The 19430-nt window shown below is 46.9% G+C and overlaps 1 protein-coding gene across 1 annotated transcript in view; it reads left to right on the forward strand.

Annotated features, from left to right (window-relative positions):
- Window positions 1-19430, forward strand: part of LOC111964257 (ryanodine receptor 1-like) — an 85073-nt gene that overhangs the window by 4517 nt on the left and 61126 nt on the right. Inside the window, 31 exon segments of the mRNA XM_070443671.1 lie at window positions 1936-2055; window positions 2155-2274; window positions 5054-5128; window positions 5759-5837; window positions 8181-8293; window positions 8396-8495; window positions 9114-9210; window positions 9288-9362; window positions 9462-9618; window positions 9794-9958; window positions 10142-10263; window positions 10470-10659; window positions 12377-12512; window positions 12670-12765; window positions 12866-12984; window positions 13108-13241; window positions 13339-13580; window positions 13760-13952; window positions 14060-14276; window positions 14351-14455; window positions 14577-14680; window positions 14767-14850; window positions 15165-15324; window positions 16302-16449; window positions 17013-17215; window positions 17308-17482; window positions 18255-18291; window positions 18293-18420; window positions 18423-18460; window positions 18618-18636; window positions 18639-18969. Coding sequence (XP_070299772.1) covers window positions 1936-2055; window positions 2155-2274; window positions 5054-5128; window positions 5759-5837; window positions 8181-8293; window positions 8396-8495; window positions 9114-9210; window positions 9288-9362; window positions 9462-9618; window positions 9794-9958; window positions 10142-10263; window positions 10470-10659; window positions 12377-12512; window positions 12670-12765; window positions 12866-12984; window positions 13108-13241; window positions 13339-13580; window positions 13760-13952; window positions 14060-14276; window positions 14351-14455; window positions 14577-14680; window positions 14767-14850; window positions 15165-15324; window positions 16302-16449; window positions 17013-17215; window positions 17308-17482; window positions 18255-18291; window positions 18293-18420; window positions 18423-18460; window positions 18618-18636; window positions 18639-18969 — 4082 coding nt within the window.

Raw genomic sequence — 19430 nt, forward strand, 5'->3', positions numbered from 1 at the left:
TGTCCCATGATGTCAAGCAAAGAGGCACTGAGATTGAAGGTAGGCCTGAAATACATCCACAGGTACACCTCCAATTGACTCAAATGATGTAAATTAGCCTATCAGAAGCTTCTACAGCCATGACATCATTTCTGGAATTTACCAAGCTGTTAAAGGCACAGTCAAACTCACTGGAATTGTGATACAGTGAAATATAAGTGAAATAATCTGTCTGTAAACAATCGTTGGAAAAATTACTTGTGTCATGCACAAAGTAGATGTCCTAACCGACTTGCCAAAACTATAGTTTGTTAACAAGAAATTTGTGGAGTGGTTGATAAATGAGTTTTAATGACTCCAACCTAAGTGTATTTAAACTTCTGACTTCAACTGTATGTGTGTGAGTATACCGTGCCTATGCTTATAGCAGTGTGTGTAACATGATGCTCTCTCCAAAGAAGGTACCCGATCCAAAACCATCTTCTTAAATTGGTCAGCAGAATGTGGAGGTGTGAGAGAGTCTGGCCATCACATGCTTTGATGCTGTTCATCCTCAACTCTGATGTGTTCTATATTTACAGAGTCTTGGGATTAGCACGTTTATAGCCAGGGCCATGGGAGCGCCTGTTTATTTCTGGCCCTATGAGAACTGCACTCGCTTTACGTATTGAATAGCACGARGAAGTGCTTTCGTTTGTATTGTCTTTGCCAAGTAAGGGTGATGGCGTCCTATATGCCCTGTGTTCTGATAGGTTTGGTATGAATGACATTGGCCGTACCAATACAAATGAACTGCAGAACACTGAACTGTATAGTACTGTAGGCTTTGTAAATTGTTTCTTGATACAATGACGGACTTATCAATGTCCACTGTTCTGCCAGGACTAAGGGTTTTTCCTTATTCACTGTGTATTTATTCCTCGTGTCACAATTTTTWWTTTTTTTWATCTGTAACTTTGCATTGTTGAAAAAGGACCCGTAAGTCAGCATTTCACTGTTAGTCTACACCGGTTGTTAACCAAGCATGTGACAAATAAGATTTGATTAAATTATACTTTTTTTGCTTACTTTTGGCTGGTCTCTACGGTTGACATTGCCAAGGTTTTCTGTGTCTTGAGCTGCCTAAGAATAATAGTTAGACACCCGTCTGCGTATATCTGTCTCACTGCTCTCTGCGTGTGACTGCATTACAAATGATTATGTCATTGGAGCTGTGCAATAAACGACCAGACTTGCCGGCCCGGCCGGCTCTCAAATATCTGCTGCTCCACTGGTGGGAATGTGTGAACAGCAGGTGCAGGGGCCTGAAATAGAGGGTCGGGGAGAAGCAGGTGCTTACCCACAGGCTTACCCCCATTAGTGGTTAGGCAGGCACAGAGGAATGTCAAGGAATGACAAGAGAGTGAAGGTTAGGAATGTGAGGTGTAGATTCATGACCAGAGAGTGTCTGCTCTGCTGACAGCTGTTTGCATTTTGACCTAGTATGTTAAGGCTCCCTGTTACGAATGCTTTATCACTCTGCTGGCTCTATCCAGTCTTGCTATTGTCACCGTATGTTGGTCAGGGATTCAGTCTTGCTCTTATGTAATGTCAAAGATGTCTGTTTGGTGCACAGGAATCATATTCATTGTTTTACTATTGWCTCTTGTCCACTACAACCATTACACATCCACACTTCAGACCCTCTTTACGTGTGTTGGTTGTACCTCTACCCCTGGCCAGAATTAGTGTCGTATGGACCTATCAAGGTTATGAATGGCAAGTTAAATAAGCTTATGAAATATTACCCAAGTGATGAAACATCTTAATGTTAAAAATGTTTTATCTATGATATAGCTGACTCCTGATATGTGTACATCGGATAAGGGCAATTCACCAGTTCCAATTCAAATACATTCCGTTTAGTTTTAAGGATGGATTAATGGAATCTGGTTTTGACCTGTTTTCTCTATGTAGGATGACCAGGTTGTGCTACAATGCACAGCCTCCATTCTGAAAGAACAGATCAAACTGTGTCTGTCATGCGAAGGCTTTGGGAACCGCCTCTGCTTCCTGGAGACCACCTCTAATGCTCAGGTAGAGAGAACCACGTTCCACACTCTCACAGGTGATTACCTCTTTATTTCTGCTTCTTGCCAGTCGCTGGGTTTTGCTGATGAACGTGTTGTGTTGTAGAATGTGCCTCCTGATTTGGCGATCTGCTGCTTCATCCTGGAGCAGTCCCTGTCGGTACGAGCCTTACAGGAGATGCTGGCCAACACCACGGAACTCAATGAGGTAGGAGACTCGCAGAGGGTTGTGTTGTGTGTTTTACTGTAGGAGATTATTTGACATCTGAACTTTAAACAATTATAAAGTATGTGGAAATAGTTTTTATTTWGCTGGAAAACCAAGTTGGTCTTCGCATAGTGTCCGGTGAGCTTAGTTTTGTCTGAATTTCACCAATGCAACTGTCATGTTTGTCCCGTTACATGGGAACCAATTGTATCGGTACATTTTTTTCACAAAATAGTCTTATGGCTTTCTTATACGGTTGTGAGAACAGCCTTTTGTGTCATTGACACAGTTTTAAAAGTAGCGTTGTAGTGAGTTATGCGCTTCCAAAGTCTAATGACAGATTACATTTTTGTATTTGAAATATGAATATTATGTCAAGGTCTCTTGTTCATTTAGCAACTTAACTTCGTTTTGTCTCTTTTCTGACCCCTCACCTCCCACCTGCCAACCATAGGCAGTCGATTTGGACAAATGGGTATGTCTGTCATGTCCCTTCCTGTTCACGTTTCCCCAAAGTTTCCCCCTCCTCTCCACCCTTGTCTACCCTGAGAGTCCTCTCACCCCTCATCCAATGTCCCTGTCTGAATCAGTGATGGCGCCACTTTTTCAACACTCATATCACCTCACTCATATCACACGCGTCTCACACTTTGCCAGTGCTGTCATAGCCTGAAATACCAAGCGTCGTTTTCAAATTACGCTCCGGAAGGATTCCTTCAGCAGCACAGGAGCAGCCAAGAAACTCTCCACAGGGCTTCTGGTAGCAATCTAATCTCTACACTACGTCCAATATCAGACTCATGTTACCACAGACCAGGCCTAGTACTCGGATGGTGGTCACAGTATTTCATTTGAAACAGGGCTCTTACTGCTCTGTTATCCGTCCTCTGAAAGTGTCCAATCACACCTCCATCATACTTCCATTCCCTTTTCATACATCCTTCTTTCCGCCTCCTCATAGTCCAATACATCCCATTCGTTGCATGTGGTACCACCGTGTTTACATGTTCTTAATCAATGCAATTCCTTCATCACCGAGTTACTGTGGTTTGCTTTTGACCAATTCAACAAACCGCCAAGTCAATTAATCTTAATCTTAGAAAGTCTGGATTGTAGTGTAACTTTGAATATCAAACAACCACACACACACACACACACACACACACACACACACACAACACACACACACACACACACACACACACACACACACACCACACACACACACCCACACACACACACACGACACAACACACACACACACACACACACACACCAACGTTCAATGGAACAAAGTTTAAAAAACATCTGACGGCGTTCGGCATTCGGGGTGCTGAGACCTACGTGTCAGTAGGTTTTTGAAGCTTTGTTTCCATTGAACATGCCATACAAAATAAAGGCATTAGTGTTGTAATTATATGAAGAGTGCGCTTGGTGGCCTCCTTTCTTTTTGATGACCAAAGAGGCACCTCGTCTACCAAAATCTACTATTGTGTACCATAGCACCCTCTGTCTACCAAAACCTACTTATTTGTACCTTTAACACCTTCTGTCTACCAAAACCTACTATTGTGTACCTTAACACCTTCTGTCTACCAAAACCTACTATTGTGTACCACTTAACAACCTTCTGTCTACCAAACCTACTATTGTTGTACCTTAACACCTTCTGTCTTACCAAATCTACTATGTGTACCTTAACACCTTCTGTCTACCAAAACCTACTATTTGTGTACCTTAACACCTTCTGTCTACCAAACCTACTTATTGTGTACCTTAACACCTTCTGTCTACCAAAAATTACTATTGTGTACCTTAACACCTTCTGTCTACCAAAACTACTATGTGTACCTTAACACCTTCTGTCTACCAAAATATACTATTGTTTGTACTTAACACCTTCTGTCTACCAAAATATACTATTGTGTACCTTACACCTTCTGTCTACCAAAATATACTATTGTGTACCTTAACACCTTACTGTCTACCAAAACATACTATTGTTACCTTAACACCTTCTGTCTACCAAAATACTATTGTGTACCTTAACACCTTCTGTCTACCAAATATACTATTGTTGTACCTTAACACCTTCTGTCTTACCAAAATATACTATGTACCTTAACACCTTCTGTCTACCAAAATATATATTGTGTGACCTTCCTTCTTTTTTTCTACAATATTGTTTTTGTTGTCTGAATGTCACTTTTTCTCTCTTCCAGTTACAGACAATGTAAAATGTGCTTCTGGTATTGTATTGTTATCATGTGACTGTGGTATTGTTTCTTGCTTTGGTATTGTTAGTCATTGACTTGATGTTTTGTGATAATTGCGTGATTCCCTTTCCACTCACACCTAGTTTTGTACACTGTGGACCTGTTTATGTTGTTGGTTCTCGGGTGGAAAAATTCCAGGAACTTTCAATAAATTCCCTAGTCTTCCAGAAATCCTGGTTGGAGGCTTCAGGAATGTGGGAACCACCAGGGAATTATTGAAAGTTCCAGAAGTTTGCAACCCTAGTTGGTTCTCGTGGTGGGCTCCTCTGACTCCTCTCAGCCAAGACACCTTCAGTACACAGGTTCTCTGTTGCTGCCACATTGTTCTCAGTTTTGGTACGAGGAGGATGCTATTCTTCAACTCCTGTCTCTGTCCACAGTCTTCAACAGTCCTGTGTGCCTGACCTTAAGCAGTCTGTTATGCTGAATGTTGAATTTAACACTACTCTCTTTGGTTCGATTTTGTTTTTACTTCTCTCTCTCTCTGTAATGTCTCTCTCCTATTCTCTTGCTCTGTCCAGTCATCTCAAGGAGGGGCCATCCGTACCCTGCTGTATGGCCATGCTATCCTTCTGAAACACACTCACTCCAGCATGGTAAGCAGCCTCCTCTCCGTCTCGCTGTGTAGGCTCTCACATGTTCTACCTCATCCAGTAGGCTCTCACTATGTCTACCTACATCCAGTAGGCTCTCACATGTTCTACCTCATCCAGTAGGCTCTCACATGTTCTACCTCATCCTGTAGGCTCTCACATGTTCTATCTCATCCAGTAGTCTCTCACATGTTCTACCTCATCCAGTAGTCTCTCACATGTTCTATCTCATCCAGTAGTCTCTCACATGTTTCTACCTCATCCAGTAGTCTCTCACATGTTCCACCTCATCCAGTAGGCTCTCACATGTTTCTATCTCATCCAGTAGTCTCTCACATGTTCTACCTCATCCGTAGTCTCTCACACGTTGCTTCTCACCCAGAGTCTCACATGTTCTACCTCATCCAGTAGTCTCTCACATGTTCTACCTCATGCAGTAGTCTCTCACATGTTCTACCTCTCAGTAGTCTCTCACATGTTCTACCTCATGCAGTAGTCTTCTCACATGTGTTACCTCATCCAGTAGTCTCTCACACCTTCACTCCCCTGTAAACTCTGTGTTGCTGTTACATGGGTTTGCTGTCAATGAGCGCTCTGTGATTCACTGTGTAATATCCACTCTGTGTGCTGCAGTACCTCAGCTGTTTGACTACCTCAAGGTCACTCACAGACAAACTGGCCTTTGATGTGGGCTTACAGGAAGATTCCACAGGTATGGCTTTACAGTAGAGAAGAGCAGCAGTGGTATGTCTGCATCTTTTCTGCACCGTGTTCATTACATTTACATTTAAGTCATTTAGCAGACGCTCTTATCCAGAGCGACTTACAAATTGGTGCATTCACCTTATGATATCCAGTGGAACAACCACTTTACAATAGTGCATCTAATCTTTTTAAGGGGGGGGGGTTAGAAGGATTACTTTATCCTATCCTAGGTATCCTTAAAGAGGTGGGGTTTCAGGTGTCCCGGAAGGTGGTGATTGACTCCGCTGACCTGGCGTCGTGAGGGAGTTTGTTCCACCATTGGGGTGCCAGAGCAGCGAACAGTTTTGACTGGGCTGAGCGGGAACTGTACTTCCTCAGAGGTAGGGAGGCGAGCAGGCCAGAGGTGGATGAACGCCGTGCCCTTGTTTGGGTGTAGGGCCTGATCAGAGCCTGAAGGTACGGAGGTGCCGTTCCCCTCACAGCTCCGTAGGCAAGCCCCATGGTCTTGTAGCGGATGCGAGCTTCAACTGGAAGCCAGTGGAGAGAGCGGAGGGAGCGGGGTGACGTGAGAGAACTTGGGAAGGTTGAACACCAGACGGGCTGCGGCGTTCTGGATGAGTTGTAGGGTTTAATGGCACAGGCAGGGGCCCAGCCAACAGCGAGTTGCAGTAATCCAGACGGGAGATGACAAGTGCCTGGATTAGGACCTGCGCCGCTTCCTTGTGTGAGGCAGGGTCGTACTCTGCGAATGTTGTAGAGCATGAACCTACAGGAACAGGTCACCGCCTTGATGTTAGTTGAGAACGACAGGGTGTTGTCCAGGATCACGCCAAGGTTCTTAGCACTCTGGGAGGAGGACACAATGGAGTTGTCAACCGTGATGGCGAGATCATGGAACGGGCAGTCCTTCCCCGGGAGGAGGAGCAGCTCCGTCTTGCCGAGGTTCAGCTTGAGGTGGTGATCCGTCATCCACACTGATATGTCTGCCAGACATGCAGAGATGCGATTCGCCACCTGGTTTTCAGAAGGGGAAAGGAGGAAGATTAATTTGTGTGTCGTCTGCATAGCAATGATAGGAGAGACCATGTGAGGATATGACAGAGCCAAGTGACTTGGTGTATAGCGAGAATAGGAGAGGGCCTAGAACAGAGCCCTGGGGACACCAGTGGTGAGAGCACGTGGTCGGGAGACAGATTCTCGCCACGCCACCTGGTAGGAGCGACCTGTCAGGTAGGACGCGATCCAAGCGTGGGCCGCGCCGGAGATGCCCAACTCGGAGAGGGTGGAGAGGAGGATCTGATGGTTCACAGTATCAAAGGCAGCCGATAGGTCTAGAAGATGAGAGCAGAGGAGAGAGAGTTAGCTTTAGCAGTGCGGAGCGCCTCTCGTGACACAGAGAAGAGCAGTCTCAGTTGAATGACTAGTCTTGAAACCTGACTGATTGGATCAAGAAGGTCATTCTGAGAGAGATAGCGGGAGAGCTGGCCAAGGACGGCACGTTCAAGAGTTTTGGAGAGAAAGAAAGAAGGGATACTGGTCTGTAGTTGTTGACATCGGAGGGATCGAGTGTAGGTTTTTTTCAGAAGGGGTGAACTCTCGCTCTCTTGAAGACGGAAGGGACGTAGCCAGCGGTCAAGGATGAGTTGATGAGCGAGGGTGAGGTAAGGGAGAAGGTCTCCGGAAATGGTCTGGAGAAGAGAGGAGGGGATAGGGTCAAGCGGGCAGGTTGTTGGGCGGCCGGCCGTCACAAGACGCGAGATTTCATCTGGAGAGAGAGGGAGAGAAGAGGTCAAAGCACAGGGTAGGGCAGTGTGAGCAGAACCAGCGGTGTCGTTTGACTTAGCAAACGAGGATCGGATGTCGTCGACCTTCTTTCCAAAATGGTTGACGAAGTCATCCGCAGAGAGGGAGGAGGGGGGAGGGGAGGAGGATTCAGGAGGGAGGAGAAGGTGGCAAAGAGCTTCCTAGGGTTAGAGGCAGATGCTTGGAATTTAGAGTGGTAGAAAGTGGCTTTAGCAGCAGAGACAGAAGAGGAGAATGTAGAGAGGAGGGAGTGAAAGGATGCCAGGTCCGCAGGGAGGCGAGTTTTCCTCCTTTCCGCTCGGCTGCCCGGAGCCCTGTTCTGTGAGCTCGCAATGAGTCGTCGAGCCACGGAGCAGGAGGGGAGGACCGAGCCGGCCTGGAGGATAGGGGACATAGAGAGTCAAAGGATGCAGAAAGGGAGGAGAGGAGGGTTGAGGAGGCAGAATCAGGAGATAGGTTGGAGAAGGTTTGAGCAGAGGGAAGAGATGATAGGATGGAAGAGGAGAGAGTTGCTCATTAGTTGACTGATGCATTTATTCCTTCACAGGGGAGGCGTGCTGGTGGACCATTCATCCTGCGTCCAAGCAGAGATCAGAGGGAGAGAAGGTCAGGGTGGGAGATGACCTCATCCTGGTCAGCGTGTCCTCTGAGAGATACCTGGTGAGCCACGTTGGTGACACATTGCCAAGTGGACTTTCAGACCAAGGTTAGGGATGGAGCTGACATGTTCTTGTCTCTCTCTGTCTCTCTCTCTCTCTCCAGCATCTCTCCTATGCCAGTGGTGATCTCATGGTGGACGCCTCCTTCATGCAGACCCTTTGGACCATGAACCCTGTGATGTCTGGCTGTGAACTTGCGGAAGGTGTGTATATGTTTTGATTGTTTTTCTATTTCATAGTCATGAGTTTATTATCTAGAAACACTACACTTGACTGCCATGTCTTTCTCGTGTGGAATATGACTCCTGGGTGACTCATAACTGCAGGCAACAGATTACCATGCCTGGGTGTCTTTATTATTTCCATTGCAATTTCCTACTGTCCACTAGGTGGCGAGTCAAGCGCCTAATACCACCTAGTAGGCTCGTGCTAGGGTCTTGTTGATGGGCGCACAGAGGATCGCGGGTTCAATCCCAGTGCAAGGCACTTATTTTTATTTGTAACTTTGACCTTTTAACCCTATCCCAATCCTTAAACCTTACCTTAACCACTCTGAATTAATSCCTAAACTTAACTGCGGAGTTTCGGTTTCACTTTTGCACAGTTTGACTGACAGCTAACATAAATCAAAATATTCTGAATTTAAAACGGCCACACAGTGCTTAATATACAGACAGCACCACACATGGCCCCACAGTGGATAATTTATACGGCCTCACAGTGCATATCTCTGTTGCTGCAGTTATGCACTGGGGGACTGCATTTTCTTTGGTGATTGAGTTGGTCTTTCTCTCATTGTTGATGTAACATTATCCCCTCAGGCTTTCTGACTGGAGGCTATGTTCTGAGACTGTTCCATGGTCACATGGACGAGTGCTTGGCTATCCCTGCTGCCGAGCAAGGAGACAACCAGCGAAGGTGATAAACTGTTGAATTATTCCACATTTAATCAGATACCTTATCATCTGTCACTAACAGCCCATCTCTGTTTTCAGAATTGCTCATTATGAAGGGGGTGCTGTCTGTAGCCATGCCCGGTCACTATGGAGACTAGAACCCCTCCGGATTGGGTGAGCGAATGCCCTTGTGTCCATCAGCTTTAAGTGACATAAACCATTCACATTTCTTACGAGTTCTCTCCTTGGGGTTATAATTATGGCTCTGTGTAGATGGAGTGGAGGTCACATGAAATGGGGCCAGWCGTTCCGAGTGCGTCATATAACCACAGGTCGCTACCTCTGCCTGGATGAAGAGAAAGGACTGATGGTGGTTGACCCTGAAAAAGCCAACGCCAAGATGTCAGCCTTCTGCTTCAGAATCTCCAAGGTCAGGGTCATCACAAACGGCAGTGTGAAAATAAAAAGAGCAATGGACTACATGCATTTTCCGCATGTAGTCCATTTCATAGAAGGTAACAACATTTCCATCATCCCTCCATACCCAGCACTGTTGATGTTGTGTTGAATTCCTTCTCCTTGTTGTTTAACGTTCCACCCTGCAGGAAAAGGTGGGGGTGGTTAAGAAGCGAGATGTGGAGGGCATGGGCACGCCAGAGATCAAGTATGGGGAGTCCATGTGTTTTGTACAGCACGTCTCCACTGGCCTCTGGCTTACATACGCCTCTGTCGATGCCAAGTCCGCTCGCCTGGGACCTCTTAAGAGGAAGGTATGGAGGACTCATGTGGCAACTTGCCCTGAACACCTAAAGGACAGGAAGAACAATGTCAAACTACATGCTAAGACAAAATAAAGATATTTTAGTGCCTTTTAAAGTACTCTGTAGTCAGCTTCTCCCTTGAATGAACCTAGATTTMATCCATGTTGTTAATGCACCTCTTGTATCTGTCAGGCCATCCTTCATAAGGAGGGCCACATGGACGATGCCCTGACTGTGGCCCGCTCCCAGACAGAGGAGTTCCAGGCTGCTCGTATGATCTACAACACAGCAGGCCTCTTCACCCAGTTCATCAAGTATGGCCCCTCTCCACTCCCACTGCGCTTGCTGTCTGAGCACATACCTAGATATCGCTGAACATGTTCATGTTTGTGTACATTATGGTGTTATGTATAGACCCCCTTTGACTTACTGCTATCCTTCAGGAGGGCCAGATGGCCCTGCTTTAATGTTTGACCTCATGGTCAGTGCAGTGACGTTGTGGCTTGTTCTGTGTCTCCAGAGCGCTGGACTCTCTGAGTGGGAAGAACAAGTCATCTTCAGGCCCCCCGTCTCTGCCCATGGACTCTGTGGTCCTCTCKCTGCAGGACCTCATCTTCTACTTCCAGCCCCCAGAGGAGGAGCTGGAGCACGAGGAGAAACAGACCAAACTACGCTCCCTTAAGAACAGACAGAACCTCTTCCAAGAGGAGGTCAGTGCTCACAGACAGCAGCTCCAGAGGATARACTGTACAGTGCATTCGGAAAGCATTCAGACACTTTCKCTTTTTCCACATTTTGTTACGTTACAGGCTTATTCTAAAATGGATWCAATTGTTTTCCCCCCTCAATCTACACACAATACCCCATAATGACAAGGCAAAAAKCGGTTTTTAGAAACTTTTGCAAATTTATWWAAAAAAAACAGAAATATCACATTTACTTAAATATTCAGACCCTTTACTCAGTACTTTGTTGAAGCACCTTTGGCAGCGATTACAGGCTCGAGTCTTCTTGGGTATAACGCTACAAGCTTGGCGCACCTGCATTTGGGGAGTTTCTCCCATTKTTTTCTGCAGATCCTCTCAAGCTCTGTCAGGTTGGATGGGCAGTGTCGCTGCACAGCTATATTCAGGTCTCTCCAGAGATGCTCGGTCGGGTTCYTCTGMGCTCTGGATGGGTCACTCAAGGACKTTCAGAGACTTGTCCCAAAGCCAATCCTGAGTTGTCTTGGCTGTGTGCTTAGGGTCGTTGTCCTGTTGGAAGGTGAACCTTCACCCCGGTCAGAGGTCTTGAGCGCTCTGGAGCAGGTTTTCTTCAAGTATCTCTCTGTACTTTGCTCCGTTCATCTTTCCCTCGATCCTCACTAGTCTCCCAGTCCCTGCCGCTGAAAAACATCCCCACAGCATGATGCTGCCATCATCATGCTTCACCATAGCTATGGTGCCTGGTTTCTTCCAGACGTGACGCTTAGCATTCAGGCCAAAGAGTTCAACCTTGGTTTCATCAGACCAGAGAATCTTGTTTCTCATGGTCTGAGAGTCTTTAGGGGCCTTTTGGCAAAATCCAAGTGTCTGTCATGTCCCTTTTACTGAGGAATGGCTTCTGTCTMGCCACTCTACCATAAAGGCCTGATTGGTGCAGTGCTGCAGAGATGGTTGTCCTTCTGGAAGYTRCTCCCATCTCCACAGAGGAACTCTGGAGCTCTCTCAGAGTGACRATCYGGTTCTTGGTCACCTCCCTGACCAAGGCCCTTCTCTCCCGATTGCTCAGTTTGGCCGGGCGGCCAGCTCTAGGAAGAGTCTTGGTGGTTCCAAACTTCTTCCATTTAGGAATGATGGCCACTGTGTTCTTGGGGACTTTCAAAGCTGCTGACATTTTTTGGTACCTTTCCCCAGATCTGTGCCTCGACACAATCCTGTCTCAGAGCTCTAAGGACAATTCCTTCGACTTCATGGCTTGGTTGTTGCTCTGACATGCACTGTCAACTGTGGGACCTTATTTAGACAGGTGTGTGCCTTTCCAAACATCGCAAGGATGATCAATGGAAACAGGATGCACCTGYGCTCAATTTCGAGTCTCATAGCAAAGGGTKTGAATATTTACTGTATGTAAATAACGTAAAATCTGTTTTTGATTTGTCATTATGGGGTATTGTGTGTAGATTGATGAGGAAAAATYATGATTTAATCAATTTTAGAATAAGACTGTAGCGTAACAAAATGTGTAAAAAGTCCAGGTTTCTGAATAATTTCCGAATGCGCTTTATATTTATTCTGTTGGGGAAGAACTGCAAGTAAGCATTTCACTGTATCATTACACCCGCTGTATTCTGTGCCGTGACAAATCAACTTTTATTTACTTTCTAAATATTTTCCCTGAACTGCTCATGCCTTTGGTATTCCCATGCTTTTTGTGCCATTCCAACAGGGCATGATCACCCTGGTGCTGGACTGTATTGACCGACTCAATGTCTACAACACAGCGGCCCACTTCTCCGAGTTTGCAGGGGAGGAGGCTGCCGAGTCTTGGAAGGAGATAGTTAATCTCCTCTACGAGCTGCTGGGTATGTGACCCGCTATTGATCCTTTCATTTRGTGTTCCAAGGTACATCACCTTCTCTGCATTGCTGTAGTTATTGTGCCAGCATGCCCGTCATCCTGAACACGACCTAGCTCTGATCGGGTATTGTCTGTTCTCTCTGTCGTTGTCTTCATATGAAGCCTCACTGATCAGGGGGAACCGGGCGAACTGTGCACTGTTCTGTGATAATCTGGATTGGCTGGTCAGCAAACTGGACCGTCTGGAGGCCTCCTCGGGTAAAGTCCCCTTTCAGAACCTTTATCACCCCTTTCAGATTGACTTTAATGTGTTTTGGGTGAATCGTCAGTGTTTCATTGTGTATTATGTTCACCGCAGGCATCCTGGAGGTGCTATACTGTGTTCTGATTGAGAGTCCAGAGGTTTTGAACATTATCCAGGAGAACCACATTAAATCTATCATTTCTCTACTGGATAAGCATGGACGCAATCACAAGGTCAGTGAATATTATTTAAGCCTGTATTTATCCAGAGAAGTGTTCAAAGGGAATCTGGTTGGCAGTCCAGTGATTTGGGAATCATAAGCCCTTTGACCTTGCTCTCTCCCTGTGTTTTCTTAGGTGTTGGATGTGCTCTGCTCTTTGTGTGTGTGTAATGGGGTGGCTGTAAGGTCCAATCAGAATCTCATCACAGAGAATCTGCTTCCGGGTCGCGATCTCCTCCTGCAGTCCAACATCATCAATTATGTCACCAGGTGTGACATRTGGTCATTCTAAATACATTTAGTTGAATATCCAATTCGTTTTTTCCTTCAAACCGTTAAGGTTGTGGTTATTTTCCTCCCCCCTCAGTATGAGGCCCAACATCTTCCTAGGAACGTGTGGAGGATCAACTCAGTATAAGAAGTGGTATTTTGAGGTGATGGTGGACCATGTAGAGCCCTTCCTGACCGCCCAGGCCTTCCACCTGCGTGTGGGCTGGGCTCTGACTGATGGCTACAGTCCCTACCCTGGAGGTGGTGAGGGCTGGGGTGGTAACGGGGTGGGGGACGACCTCTACTCATACGCCTTTGATGGACTCCACCTGTGGTCAGGTACAGTCAGCAGGGCTTATCTGTAGAATGCAGTTCTCTTTGACTAGGTTGAGGTGATGCTGACCTCTGTCTGTCTGTCTGTCTGTCTGTCTGTCTGTCTGTCTGTCTGTCTGTCTGTCTGTCTGTCTGTCTGTCTGTCTGTCTGTCTCTGTCTCTCTCTCTCTCACCCCCCCCCCCAGGACGAGTCCCACGTCATATTGCCACCCCCAACATGCACATCCTAGCCGCAGACGATGTGGTCAGCTGCTGCCTTGATCTGAGTGTGCCCAGTATTTCGTTTCGAATCAACGGGCACCCGGTGCAGGGCATGTTTGAGAACTTCAACCTGGATGGCTTATTCTTCCCTGTCGTCAGCTTCTCTGCAGGCATCAAGTGAGAACCGCTGATGGGGCTAACAGGGCTGTTGTTATTTAGAATCTGTCAGAGAGGATGAAGAATGAGTCATCACTGTTAATGTTGTTCTTCTTTAAAACGTCTAGGGTTCGTTTTCTCCTGGGAGGGCGTCATGGAGACTTTAAATTCCTCCCACCCCCAGGCTATGCTCCGTGCTATGAGGCTGTGCTACCCAAGGATCGACTGCATATTGAGCCCATCAAGGAGTATAAGCATGATGTCAATGGTGTCCGCAATCTGTTGGGGCCTACACAGTCCCTCTCGCACACAGCCTTCACCCCCTGCCCTGTGGACACAGCACAGGTAAAACTCTTGACTTATCAATGCATTTCTCTGTCTCCTATCTCTTGCTTCCATTCACCATGTTGTCCTTTCAGATTGTGCTTCCACCTCACTTGGAGCGCATTCGGGAGAAGCTGGCAGAAAACAGCCATGAGCTATGGGCTGTCACTCGCATTGAACAAGGATGGACCTATGGGTCGGTGAGTGCTTCCCATACTGCCCTATTCAGCTCACACTGCTTACATGACTGACTGATATCTATTTACTTCAATCTGGCAAACAAATTGTTTCTGTCCTCTACTTGCATTTCCTCTCCTCCAGTTCCGAGATGACAACAAGAAACTGCACCCCTGCCTGGTAGATTTCCAGAGCCTGCCAGAGCCAGAGAGGAATTACAACCTTGCCATGTCAGTAGAAACACTCAAGTGAGTCAATGTTTTGTACACGCCCTCTCCGCCTAGTGTGTGTGTGTGTGTGTGTGCTCAGTATTCACTCCCTCTGTTTCTCAAAGGACTCTACTGGCGCTGGGCTGCCATGTGGGCATGGGAGATGAGAAAGCAGAGGAGAACCTGAAGAACATCAAGATGCCCAAGACGTGAGTCAGACCTCAAAACAGGATCTCAGACTATTTTAGATGTTGACTTAATTATTCTCTGATATTAACTAACATGGTTGACAGTATTGTTTTCTGACGAAGGCCGTGAGGCCGATACGTAAGCTTATTAAAGATCAGTAATACTATCAAGAGCAGTGTGCGGTTTCCTTTTTCATTCACATTATCAGAGATAAACGTTTTGAAATGTTGGATTGTCATTTAAGTAGAGGCCTGTTCACTTAGTGAGTGTAAAGAAGAGTCCTAATGACATCTCACTTACTAGTCTAATCATAACATCATGTTTGGTCCACTAGGTATATGATGAGTAGTGGATACAAGCCTGCCCCTCTGGACCTCAACCATGTCAAGCTGACACCCAACCAGACCAACCTAGTGGAGAGACTGGCAGAGAATGGGCACAACGTGTGGGCTCGTGACAGGGTTCACCAGGGATGGACCTACAGCATTGTACAGGTATCTTTCATCTCTCTCTGATCCTGTGGGAAAGCTAACCTGTGATAATAGCTTAAGTCATTTTAGACAATGTGTTTCTGTCACGTGGCTTTTAACGCACACGAAGGCGTACAGGTGGGCACACAACAAGCTCACCCAAAGTTATGCAGATACTTTGTCAAAGTTGAAGTCTGGGTGAAGTATGAGTCCTACTGACTCATGAGTTGTCGTAGTCATGTTTTCAGAGCCAACGTTTATGTAACTGTTGTGGAAATTCTTCCACAGGGACACTCAAAGTCAATCTTAAATGAATCATTGTATATTGTCAACGCGCTGGAGAGGTTCCAACCAACTCAATGCACCATAGTACACATGTCTGTCAGAAGAACTCTGCCGGGGCAGTCCCAACAGTTGTCTTATACACGGCTATACACAGACATGTTATATTTGCGTGATTTAGCATAATTAATTAATCATTACCGTTTTGTTTCATCCATGTGATCGACCAATACTGTTTCATAACATGTAATCGATCAATACTGTTTCATAACATGTGATCGACCAATACTGTTTCATAACATGTGACAGACCAACACCTCACAAGGCTTCTCTTCTCTAAGCTGAGACCTTGAAACTGAAATATCTTTAGTTTGTTCTCAAAACACGGTCGTTCGTTCTCAAAACACGGTCTGGGCCTACTGCCAAATCGCAGCTACTGATAGGTGTGATTTGTACAGTCAGCCACTTGCATCAACACAGAAATTGGTTTATAGAACAGCACATGAATAGAACAGAGAAATMAGTTATAAGAATAGCACCAACATTAAAATGTCCCTTACATAACTATTCAAGATGTTTAGAAAAACAAACAATAAGGTTCTTGGAGCTTTCTTTATTCAGTATCAATCTTTCCAGGAGATTAAAGTCCATAACTTGCACAATCATTCTATGTCTCACACAATTGTTTGTTGATTTTAACTGTTTATTTCCATGTTCAGGACATAATGAACAAGCGCAACCCGCGCCTGGTGCCYTACAACCTGCTGGACGAAAAGACCAAGAAGACCAACAGAGACACTGTCTGTGCAGCTGTCCGCACTCTCATCGGCTACGGTTACAACATTGAGCCACCTGACCAGGAGAGCAGTGAGTCTGTCCGTCTGTCTGCCAAGATATAAACTGATCTAGTACCGGGTCGGACCCACCAGAACAGTCTGAATTCTTCAGGGCATGGAAACGTTGCTCACTTGGTATCACGGGACCTAACGTGTGCCAGGAAAACATTCCCCCACACCTGACTGGATGTTTTTTGTTTGTCGCACCATTCTCGGTAAACCCTAGACACTGTTGTGCATGAAAAGCTCTTTCTGAGATACTGAAACCGGCGCACCTGGCCCTGAAGATCATACCACGCTCAAAGTCACTTAGGTCATTTGTTTTGCCCATTGTAGCATTCAATTGAACAGTAATTGAATGCCTCGATGCCTGTCTAACTGTTTTATGTAGCTAGCCACGTGACTCACTGTCTGCAGGAGCGAACCATTTTTGTGAACAGGGTTGTGTACCTAATAAACTGTCCAATGAGTATGTGTGTGTGTGTATATACACACACACATACATACATACATACATACATACATACATACATACATACATACATAATGAATATATAACCTGTTAATAATGTCACCTGAATCTGTTTGTGCTAGGTGGTCATGGGGAAGGTCATTCTCCGGGTAAGATCCGGGTGTTCCGGGCTGAGAAGTCATACGCGGTGACCCAGGGGAAGTGGTACTTTGAGTTTGAGGCTGTGACTGTGGGGGAGATGAGAGTGGGTTGGGCCAGACCCAGTGTCCGCGCTGACACAGAGCTGGGAGCAGATGAGCTCGCCTATGTCTTCAATGGTTTCAAGGTATGGTTGGTGATAAATGTTCTGTTCTGTGTCTGTTTTAGGGAAAACATTTACTAACATGTCGTATTTAAACTTTGACCGTTCTTTTTTAGGCTCAGCGTTGGCATGTGGGCAATGAGCCGTTTGGTCGTATCTGGTTGCCAGGTGACGTGGTGGGCTGTATGATTGACCTGGTAGAGCAGAACATCTTCTTCACCCTGAACGGAGAGATGCTGATCAGTGACTCTGGATCTGAGATGGCCTTCAAGGACATTGAGATAGGAGATGGTGAGTGACGAATGGGGAGGCTGCTGGGGGCTTGGAGGTGACGGATGGGGAGGCTGCTCGGGCTTGGAGGTGACGGATGGGGAGGCTGCTGGGGCTTGGAGGTGACGAATGGGGAGGCTGCTGGGGCTTGGAGGTGACGTGAATGGGGAGGCTGCTGGGCTTGGAGGTGACGAATGGGGAGGCTGCTGGGCTTGGAGGTGACGAATGGAGGCTGCTGGGGCTTGGAGGTGACGAATGGGGAGGCTGCTGGTGGACAGGTGACGAATGGGGAGGCTGCTGGGGTTGGAGGTGACGAATGGGAGGCTGCTGGGGCTTGGAGTGACGAGATGGGGCGAGGCTGCTGGGCTTGAGGTGACGAATGGGGAGCTGCTGGGCTTGGAGGTGACGAATGGGGAGGCTGCTGGGGCTTGGAGGTGACGAATGGGAGGCTGCTATGGAGGTGACGAATGGGAGCTGCTGGGCTTGGAGTGACGAATGGGAGGCTGCTGGGGCTTGGAGGTGACGAATGGGGAGGCTGCTGGGCTTGGAGGTGACGAATGGGAGGCTCTGGGCGGATGTACGAATGGAGGCTGCTGGGTTGAGGACGAATGGGAGGCTGCTGGGCTGGATGACGATGGGGAGCTGCTGGGCTTGGAGGTGACGAATGGGGGAGCTGCTGGGGATTGGAGGTGACGAATGGGGAGGCTGCTGGGGATTGGAGAGTAAATCCTTGTAGGATGGATTGCTGATTTTAGATGAGTGTTATTCATTAAACTACATCTGCCGTCTCCAGGTTTTATCCCTGTGTGTAGTCTGGCCTGTCTCAGGTTGGCGGCTCAACCTGGGCCAGAACGTCAGCAGCCTGCCGTACTTCACCATCTGTGGCCTTCAGGAGGGCTTTGAACCCTTCGCCATCAACATGAAGAGAGACATCACCAAGTGGTTCAGCAAGAGCCTGCCCAGTTCATCCCTGTTCCTACAGAACACCCTCACGTTGATGTACAGTACAGCATATGTTGTTCAACAACAGTGTCTTGGAATGGGTTCCCTTCCTATATTTTATAATTCCATTTAAAACACGTTAACATTCAAATGTTTTCTTCTGTGGGTTTTCAGTATGTGATTTTCTGCCCTTTCCCCCACGTCCCCTGTGTAGGTGTCCCGTGTGGGATGGACGGTGACAACGCTCCCTGTCTGAAACTGACCCACAAGACCTTCGGCTCTCAGAATGCCAACACCGATCTGTTGTTCCTGAGGCTCAGTATGCCCGTGGAGTTCCACGAGACCTTTAAAATCATGGCTGGGACCACCCCCCTGACACGAACCCTGACCATCCCCGAGGACCAGGTCCTGGAGGTGGACCCCGACTCTGACTTTGAGGTGCTGAAGAAGTCTGCCAGCCGCACAGAGAAGGAGGAGGAGAAGGAGCCCTCTGTGCCTAAGGAGATCTCCGTCAACGGAAGAGAGAATGTGAAAGATGCCTCTACAGAGAAGAGCAAGAAGAAGGGGTCAGTACTGGTAGGGTCAGATTATGAAGAGACAGACGATAGGCTTGAGACAGGTCACAACTCTCTGTTGGAGAAGAGACAGGTCACAACTCTCTGTTGGAGAAGAGACAGGTCACAACTCTCTGTTGGAGAGAGACAGGTCACAACTCTCTGTTGGAGAAGAGAGAGTCACAACTCTCTGTTGGAGAAGAGACAGGTCCACAACTCTCTGTTGGAGAAGAGACAGGTCACAGCTCTCTGTTGGAGAAGAGACAATGACAACTCTCTGTTGAGAAGAGAGAGTCACAACTCTCTGTTGGAGAAGAGACAGGTCACAACTCTCTGTTGGAAAGAGACAGGTCACAACTCTCTGTTGGAGAAGAGAGAGTCACAACTCTCTGTTGGAGAAAGACAGGTTCCAACTCTTTGTGAGAAGACAGGTCACAAACTCTCTGTTGGAAAGAGACAGATCTCTCCTCTGG

Source organism: Salvelinus sp. IW2-2015, linkage group LG5, assembly GCF_002910315.2.
Source record: "Salvelinus sp. IW2-2015 linkage group LG5, ASM291031v2, whole genome shotgun sequence".
In the NCBI taxonomy this organism is placed as follows: domain Eukaryota; kingdom Metazoa; phylum Chordata; class Actinopteri; order Salmoniformes; family Salmonidae; genus Salvelinus; species Salvelinus sp. IW2-2015.